Source organism: Penaeus monodon, chromosome 1 (assembly GCF_015228065.2).
Source record: "Penaeus monodon isolate SGIC_2016 chromosome 1, NSTDA_Pmon_1, whole genome shotgun sequence".
Taxonomy (NCBI): Eukaryota; Metazoa; Arthropoda; class Malacostraca; order Decapoda; family Penaeidae; genus Penaeus; species Penaeus monodon.
In genome coordinates this window covers 825732-835731 of record NC_051386.1, presented here as the reverse complement: position 1 = coordinate 835731, position 10000 = coordinate 825732, and the positions used below count along the sequence as shown (strand labels likewise).

Sequence of the window (10000 nt, the reverse complement as noted above, 5' to 3'; positions counted from 1 at the left end):
CCCTAGAATGTATATAGATCTAAAACATTTACATTCTTGAAATTATTTTCTTGGGCATTAAACTGTTATGATAAAAAAAAATGATAATAATAATAAAAATTAATGATGATAATAGAATATCACAGTTTTAAATTCAAATATAAGAGTGTCTTAATGGCCGTCCTCTTTCCTTCAGCTGCCACAGTCAAGCCGTGAACCCGTACCTGAGATTTCTGCCAAATTATTTAAGCTCATTTATTCCCATTGTCGTTGTTATGATTGGCAACCCAATACTTTATTGCATAGCGTTCTCAAAGGTTGAAAAGCAGATAATGTCAGCCAGAGGGAGGTAAGTCTTGTTTTGTGTTTGTCTGTTTCCTTTCCTTAGTTTTTGTTTTTATTTCCCCCTCTCTACATTTTAAAGAACCATCAAGATTTTTTTCTTCTTCAAAATACCATTAAAGAAGTCAAATTTGCTTTGGATATTTAAAAACTTTAACCAGAAAAATGCTTTTTCTTCTTCTCCTTCTTCTTCTTCTTCTTCTTCTTCTTCTTCTTCTTCTTCTTCTCCTGATTTTTCTTCTTCTTCTTCTCCTGATTTTTCTTCTTCTTCTTCTCCTTTTTCTTTTCTTTTTTTCTTCTTCTTCTTCTTCTTCTTTTTTAGAAAAAGATTACAAGTCAAAAAAAGATCATTATTGACATGGATCCCCTGAAGCAAACAAGGCTTTCTCTTGTCAGGTTCACCCAATCGGAGCGGCGGGTTGTCGATGGCCTGCGCAAGAAGTTCTTCCTGATCAATGGAGTTTTTTATCTCTGCTGGTTGCCAAATATCATCAACGGCATCGTCTTGTGGACGTCGTGGAATAATCTTCCGAAAGCATTTATCATAACAGTGTGGTATCTTATGGTAAGTTTTTTTTCTTCTTCTTCTTCTTCTTCTTCTTCTTCTTCTTCCTCCTCTTCCTTCTTCTTCTTCCTCTTTCTTCTTCTTCCTCCTCTTCCTTCTTCTTCTTCCTCTTTCTTCTTCTTCCTCCTCTTCCTTCTTCTTCTTCCTCTTTCCTTCTTCTTCCTCCTCTTCCTTCTTCTTCTTCCTCTTCCTTCTTCTTCTTCCTCTTCTTGTTCTTCTTTGTCTTATCTTTCTTTCTATTTGTTCTTTTTCTCCTTGAAGCTGATCCTGTGAGAGAGTTAATTTGTTACTTTATTTGGAGCAATTACTTGTTCAGGTCATAGTACTTTGATCACGTCAGTCTGGTGATATTTATTTTCTCTCCTTGTTTATTCTTTATACCTTGTTCTTGTTTCCAAGAATCTGTGTCACCTGAAATCAATACACTTGTGATGGAATGGGGAAAGAAACACACTTATATTCCACCACTTTTATAATATAATTATGTTTTGGTTCATTATATACACTGACACAGATCCATGAGTAAGCAGGAGCGACCAGCTGCTGAATAGAGCAGTTTTACTAACATCTCACACACCCTTTAATTTTATGCTTGTTCATGTCCTATTACAAAGATTATATTTATATACATCAATTAAAATAGATATGGGTACTAGTAGATATGATTATAACATATGTATATGTACCTAAAGATTATAGAAGTATTGACATTAACTTACTGCAATACCTGTGACATGTATAGTACGTCTTGGGCTAGCTATTTGTTTGTTATACCTGACTATAGAATGTCTGTTTTTAAGTTCCTGTGACATCCTTGACTTTCTTTAATGGTCTGAGTTAAATAAGTTTGAAAGTGGGGCTGCTTAATCTTGAAAATTTATATATACTTTGAAACATTATTTGGTTAAACTTTACAACAAGATTTCCATCTTTTAGCTCCCATCCAGACTGTGTTCCATAGAAACTGCACACAGATGGTAGACTTTTAAAAATTTTGTGTGCATTATTGTGAATGAGTAGTAAGCTCAGCATGGATGAAAGTCCTCTACAAAACCAATAGTTCTCTCCTGATCTGTTTTAAAGGCTTTAAGTATAAATCCTATGAAATTTTCAGTGAGTATTTCATCCAACTAATAGAATATATGGGTTAAAGGCCTCAATCATTTATTTCACAAGCTGTGGAATTTCAGAGTGTCTTCAACAGATTCCAACAGTTGAGCAACTTAGTTCCTTTGGCATGTCCAAAATATATTCACTTGTCCCCTTTGTCTGAGACTTTACCATTGTTATTCTATATAAAGGTCTTTTTGAAGTCACATACTTTCTGCAGTGTTCTTTGCACAATTTGTGTGTATTTTTTTCTCTTGGGAAAATATTTATATTTAGATGATCTTTTGAACAGACATACAGTCTGCCTCCCCATCACTGTTTTTTCACTTTCTTGTTCTTCATCTTCTGAGAATGTATATAAGAATTCATAATTTCTCTTGCTTTACAGGCAATCCTAAATCCTCTTCAGGCCGTGTTTAACTCCATGGTGTATCGCAGCTGGGAGGCAGGTAGTGAAATCTCAAAGCCCAGTTGGTTACCATCAAGATTATGGCCAAAGCACTCATCACAACAGCTGGAGGTGCCGAATGCCAATGTTGATGATCTTTATAAAGATCAGGTATGGCATCATATAACTGTCATGTGTTTATGAGAGTATATAATAGACATTATTATCTGTTCTGTGTACAAAGACAATTTGGCTGTGCTAGGTAGTTGATGAAATTTCATAAAAATTGTATAATTTCTTGCTTTATACATTGCAAAATATGGGTTGTTTATGAATGTGGATGTGGGTGGGTGTGGAAATGGAGAGGGAGATAGACCAGTAAATAAACAGAAAGAATGATTGTGACACAGTCTAACATAGTATTTTGAACTGGCAGGAGAATTCAAAACTTAACCATTCTCATTATTGCAGGTTCCTGAACAAGAAGAGTCTATAGAAGATTCTTCTCCCCAGCGTTCTGTTTCTATGAAGTTGTCACATGAACGAACACCATTACTGCACTCTTTGTCAAAAGATGGAGTTAATCAAAGCCAGTTTGAGGTCACCAATAGCCAGACTGCACCTAAATCATATACATAATACACAAGTTGTTTTCTGCCCAAATGGTAGTTTAAATACATTAATGGGATTGCAGTGAAGCTATACTTACTCTTATATCTATCAGGTCACCAAATTACCATGTGCCAATAACCTGAATGGTATGAGAACACAGATACGGTACATTTGCTTCCTCTCTGTTTTTGGCGTCCCTAGGAAATGCTCTCTAATTACATATCATCTCCTGGGATAAGCAGAGTAATACTTTGACTTCAGAGACTCTAAACTACGTACTTTTATCAAATGCTGAATCATTTTTAACCAGGCCTAACAAAATGTAGCCGGCATTACAAAATGTTTCCTTGTTCTTGTCTCAGTTGTTCCCTGAGTATACATCCCAAGTCACAGTGGCATAATGAACATTTTTCCTTTCCTTTGCACTATTGTTGTTCAGATGATAATGACATTTTTTTGAAAATCATTTTTGTTTTCAACTGCTTTTAAGGAATCAACAGTGGCTTTACTACACTTACCAGTGGCTTGTATCATTGACCATAGTTATTTTCAAGGAGTTTCTCATAAGTCACAAAGATTTGTCATTCATCACAAAGTTCTTAAGAAAAGTTTCATATACTCTATATGATAGCTTTTTCATGCGTCTGCCTTTCCAGATTTATTTACCTTTTTTCTCTCACATCTGTCTTACTAATGCTGTAGTTTCTTGAATATTTATTGTTTATTACTTTATTTTCATTGACATTGAGCACCTGTTTACATTTTTTAGAAACCTTCAATTTTAATCTTTTTTTTTCTCTTCCCTTTTCTTTATGGCATAGTCCCTTTTAAAAACATTGTATGTCCTTATGTACTGTATCCTTTGTAACTGAAAATACTATTTAATTGGTTTTAATGTTTAATAAACATATTCCACAAAAATATATATGCTAACATGAACGATGATTGAAGCCGTAACGAACATTCTGATGCTGAAAATGCTCCAGGATTTTGAATCCGGAGCATTTCATGTACTATTCTGTGCCACAGAAACAGTATCATAAGTATATATTAAATGCATAGATGCCATAAAGATCTATTATTAAAATGCAGGATGCTAATATTATCGCGAGTTCTCATATCAAACACTCCAACTGTCTCAACATTCCAATTTTCATTCAGATATATCCTTGAGCATTATACTTTTTTCTTAAAGATTGGTTTGCTTTATATTTATTAATGCACTTTGGGTGATACTCACTGAATCCATCCACAAATAATAACCCGATTATCAGGTTTACTCGGAGGAGGGAAATCTCGTTGTTGACAGCTAACTGATAACCATTGTAATGAAAAGGGTTGCACCTGTTTTAATACTACTCACTGCCATATTCATTGCATTCTACCGCTACTAACTTTTGTAGGTATTTTGTGTACAGGGCTTTTGCCGGGTGTAGTGATGGAAATTGCTAGGCAAAGATACTCCTTCCATTGGAATAAACTTTGAGACAAGCATAGTGGTAAGATGATACCAGGCTATTGATGCCTTTGTTTTAGTTGTTTTTTTCTGTTCTGTATGCTGTATCAATTTGTTTTATAATCAATCAAGATAATTTATGAATGATAATTTTCATTAGTAGTAGTAGGAGTAGCAGTATTGCTGGTACGACTACTACTATATAGATTCTTCTTACGACTTTTACTAGTATGTTATTATATTTATGTGTGTATTTTATTTTTCCCATACAAGGTTTTCCAATTTTTCCCATACTTTGCAGCCCTGCTTATTTAACAATTTTTTTTTCATCTGTGGTTGCAATGGTGAGTCTGTTTGCAAAAGCTGTGTGTTTCTCATTCACGAAACAAACTTTGCTTTTTGATTATTTTTGTAATATTAATTTTGTGACTACATTATTATTATGTATTTGCAAATGTTGAGAGTTAATCACAATTGAATGGCAGAAATATATTATCTTGACAGTATGTAGTATATATTATTATATAGTATTATATATATAATATATATATATATATATATATATATATAGATATATAATAATTATGTATAAGTAGTATATATATTATAACAAGATTTGTAGTTGAACAGGACTCCAAATTTTGTTATTTAACAAAAAATTATTAGTAAAAGGGTTGCAATATCATGTACGTGTCTGAATGTATTTTCACAAGGGCACTCTTTTATAATAATTTAATCCTTCCCATTCCTTTCTTGTTAATATTCCTGTGTGCCTTGAAATATAACTGTTTTGGGGAAAAAGGGTGTAATGAATACTTCTCTTTTCTTTCTTTGTCCTTCCTCCTTCTCTTTTTGGCATAAAGAAATACTATATGTTTAGCTGGTTTGCGAAGCTTATTTTTTCCCACTTTGTCATTTGGTATCTAAGGAACTGCCTAGCATAAGATATCATTATTTTTAATAAGGTAATATTGTGTGTCATTATATTTACGAATTTCCCCATCCTGATTATAGTTTCATTAGAATTAAACAAGATATTGCATAAGAGTTACTCACTTGGAAGCATTTAAACCACATGCAAATAATGGTTTGAAATGATAAATCCCTGTGTCAGCTTGTGCTTTTTTATAAGTGCCTAAGGTTAACACTATCATTCATTTCTTTTTCAAGCAGGAAGCAGCACTAAATCATAAAAAGGTCCTTTAATATTTCCTTTTTTGCCTTTTTTCTCCGTAGACAAGAGAATCCGTAATAGAAACCTAGAAATTTATGTCACCCAGATATGAACATTGTCTTAATTATCATATTGGTTTTTGTAGTTTGTTTTTTTTTTTATATTATTATTTATTGGGGTATTTATATGGTGGGGTACGGTAAACAGCTCACTAATAAACTTTCATTTGTACAGTATATCTGGATATTTTACTAACTCCTTAATTCCAGTGTATTGATCCTAGGAGTGGAAGGGTATGAATGGTAAAAAAAAAGTTTGTCAAACTGATAGTACTTAAAGTTTATTTCATATAACTGAAATGCTCCTTGAATAACACGATGTTCTACCACACTACACACAGAGAAATACTTCGGGAAAATGAGACAATAGATTATATTTTATATATATTTCATCTTCACGTACAGTAAGTGATTGGAAAGTCCATGCAAGCATTATCATAGTGTATAATACAATAACACCCTGGTTTAAGTCTGATAAGTAATGTAAACATACTACATGAAAGCCCCTTTTCCCTGTGGGGATGTGCAAAAAAACAATTTTTTTGAGAAACCTTTGCTCTGAAGATGCAAGCATATTAATTATATTTAGATATACATATTATTGTTTCCATTTCTGCACGAGTTCAAATATACTGATTCAATTTTGCACATTCAGGGGATCATGCGTACTTTCTTTTGGGTCAATTGCAATACATTTTGTGCTCTCATGCAGTGTAGCAGACCCCAGATATTAAATGGCAAAAAGATAATCAGTATCCATTAAATTCCACAGGGTTCACTTGTTGTAGCTTCTGAATCCGAATGGAAGATCATGTCAAGATCATGTCATTATCCTGATCTGTATATTTTTATCATGTTCTTCCATACGTTTTTTCCACATGTTCAAATAAACATGCATGTTATTTTAGATGTATTGCATTTTTCAAATGCTCCTCTCCCATTTCTACATATGTCCTTCATGTGTGCCAATTATGTATTTTCTTTATAAGGCCTTAGTCCTGTACATCAATGCCTGACTCGCTACATGAAATAAGTGACAGAAAAAACATAGCATCGGGAACCAACACACAGCTCTAAAAAAATTGGTGAGAAAAAGAAGGAGAAGGGAATGCAGAACTGGTCTAGATGATTCTATACCGCCATTAGTAATTAATCTGCAAGATAGCCTTTTAAAAAACGAAGTGGATGAATATGTAATATTGAAGATGAGGGAAGAAGAAGGAGAAGGAAATGGAAAATATGTTGTATGCCAAACAAAGCAAGAGATCAAGGGTTTTAAAGAGGGAAAGGCAATGATTAAATAAAGTCAGAAACCGACACTTCCTCCAGAGATCTTTGAGAAAAATAAAGGAATTTTTGGGAGTTGAAGGAAGAGCTGAAAGGCTAAACAAACACAAGCAAGAGAATGGAGAAATTATTATGGAAATGGTAAAGGTATTGGAAAGATCAGATGAATAATTTTTTTTCTTCTTTTTTTGTCTCACTGCCTTTCTGATTATTTTCTTCAATATCTTTGGTTAATTTGGTTAATCAAATCTAATTACTTTGGTTTGCATTATGACAAATTTCTTTTTAATTCTTTCCTTTTTTGGTTTTATAATGTTTTTTGTGGAGTATTCATTAGGGGGAAAAAAAGTAAGCTATAGAGTCTTCCCATAGGGATGGTGGTGGTAGATTTTTTGTGGTATTATTTAACAATTGTATCAGCTATCTAAGTATTATTACAAACCACAAAATTAAAAACTTTGTTTTGCAATTTGCTAACTTTGCATGATCAACTTGAAAAATCTTACATTATCACTCCTTAATGGTCAATTATTCTCTTTTATTATTGTCTGTTTTTATATGATTTTTTTACAACACACATACCACCTACCTGTGAACTCTTGAACTGAAACGGAGTTCAATTCTGTCGGAATAGTCCATCTCCTTTCTAAAAAACTTGTGTTTTGTAGTAGAGCAGTAATTTCTGTTGCCTCTTCCAGTTTTGTTTGTTTTGTCTTGTTTCTTTTTTCTTCTGTTTGTTTGGGTTTTCTTCTTTGCGAATGAAATCCCCTATATCTCTCTCTAGAAGAAAAAAAACTGAAATTAATTAATGCAAATTCATTAAAATAATTTCGTTCTGTTTATTTCATTTCGTTGGTCTCCTTAAAAAAAAAGTAAAAAAAAAAAATGAAAAAAAATGCTTTTTTGTTGTTTTGTTTTGTTGATTTTTAAAAAAGAACGTTTTTCAGTGTAACCTGTGTAAAATAAAAAAAAAAAATACAAGGACTTGGGAACTTTCAACTTTCCTTTTTTTTTTTGCTTGTTCTTTTGGAACTTTTCAAGAGAGAAACATCATAAGCACAGATAGATAGATGGTGATAATGATAATACTAATGATATAATACTAATGATATCATTATATTATTATCATTAGGCTTTTCTCAGCTCCTCATACCTTGCATTATTTCAGTCACACGCGTACTAAGACCCTCGGGCAGCGTCTTTCTCGCTTGAGAAAAAACCATCCCTCACACACATGCTAGGGTTTTTGTTTGCATGTAACAAGAAATAAATATATTTATTATGGTAATGCGTTTTGAATGGCTTGCAACTCCAATACCGACAATACCTGCTAGAATCTGTGTTACAAGAAAAAAAAAACAGTAACATTCATAGTGTCCTGCTGTTTGTTAGTAGATATCGTTAGGAAACTTCCCCTTATACCTGCTGATTTGAAGATCCAAACTGGTTTAGGAAGAAACTATTTTGTAGTTATACTTTTATTTTTATTCCTATAGTTAACATATAAACATAATAGTAAGATATTGTTAATAATAAGCATTTTTATTTTTACTATTATCATTTATTATTATATTTATTCATCCCATCATCATCATTATTATTATTATTATTATTATTATTATTAACATTATTATTATTATCATTAGTAGTAGTAGTAGTAGTAGTTGTAATCACATATTAGTATTATAATTATATTATCTTTTTTTTTTTTTTTTTTTTTTTTTTTTTTTTTTTTTATCATCCTCTTATTTTCCTATTATTATTTTTAAATTTTTTTTTTTTTTATTATTATTAATCCCCTTATTTTGGATTATTATTATTATTATCCTTTTTTTTTTTTTCAAAAACACTAAAACTTAACTTTTAACTTTATTATTACATTATTGTTTTTTTATTATTATTATTTTTTTTTCCCATTATAAAATTTTTTCAATTTATCATTATTCTATAGTAAAACTTTTATTTGCTATTTTTGTTATAATTTTTTCGTAATTATCATAATTTTATTATTATTTTTTATTTATTATAAAAATTTTGGGTTTTTTTTATTTATTTAAAATTTTTTTATTTTTATAATTATTGCTATTCGTTTAAAATTTTTATTTACTGAAAAACATACTGGTTTTTTTTTTAAAATTTTTTTCAGTAATTTTATAAAATTTTTACCATTTTTTATTTACTATTATTCCCTTCTTTTAAAATTTAAAAAACTTTATTGGGTTTTATTTTTTTTTTTGTTAATATTTTTTTATCATTATTGCCATCATTATCATTAAAATTTTTTTTTATCAATTTTATTTTCACCCCATTAATATTTTAATTTATTATTATTATTATTATTTTATACATTATTTTTTATTGGTTATATTAAATTTCAAGGGTTTTCATCACATCATCTATCATTTTTCATCACTAAAATTAAACATTGTTTTTTTTTTATTGTTACATTTGCAATTGTTTTTTTATTAAACAATTTTTTTTTTTTGTTATTACATTGGTTGTTTTATATTTTTTTGTTTTTTCATCATTTGGTTCAATTTTTTTTTTTATTATTTTATTATTATTTTTTATTATTTTAAAATTTTTATTATTATTATTGTTATTATCAAACCCCTTACTGTTTTTCTGGGTTTTTTTTTTTTTTGTTTTATTTTTTTTTTTTTATTTATTATTTATCCAGCCAGCCGAGGGAAAATTGGCATTTTTTTTTTTTCCCCCCCTTTCAAAATCTTTAAAAACCTGGCTGGGCGAAACCGGGCCCTTTACGAGATTTTTGTTTTTTCCCCCCTGGGCCCACCGGGTTCCGGGGGCCCCGAAAAAAAAGCCCTTCCCCTTTTCCCGGGGGGGGTTTTTCCCCCAAAAAAAAGAAAGGGTTTTTCCCCCCCTTGGGATTTTTTCCCTGACCCTTTTTGGTTTTAAAAATTTTTTAAACCCCCAGGGATTTTTGCGGGGGGGTAATTTTGGGGCCCCCGGGATGTCCCCGAAAACCAAAAACCCTCTTTCATTCTTTAAATTTCCCCCCCCCCCT

The 10000-nt window shown here is 31.1% G+C and overlaps 2 protein-coding genes across 3 annotated transcripts in view; both read left to right on the top strand.

Annotated features, from left to right (window-relative positions):
- LOC119576064 (G-protein coupled receptor 143-like) overlaps positions 1-3078 on the top strand; it is a 7554-nt gene extending 4476 nt beyond the window's left edge. The window contains exons 3-6 of the mRNA XM_037923634.1: positions 176-328; positions 718-886; positions 2385-2555; positions 2856-3078. Of these exons, the coding sequence (XP_037779562.1) occupies positions 176-328; positions 718-886; positions 2385-2555; positions 2856-3023 (661 nt within the window). The 3' untranslated portion in view covers positions 3024-3078. The remainder of the gene's footprint in view (positions 1-175; positions 329-717; positions 887-2384; positions 2556-2855) is intronic.
- The window catches only part of LOC119575844 (thiamine transporter 1-like), a 40675-nt gene that overhangs the window by 20058 nt on the left and 10617 nt on the right, over positions 1-10000 (top strand). The window lies entirely within an intron of this gene.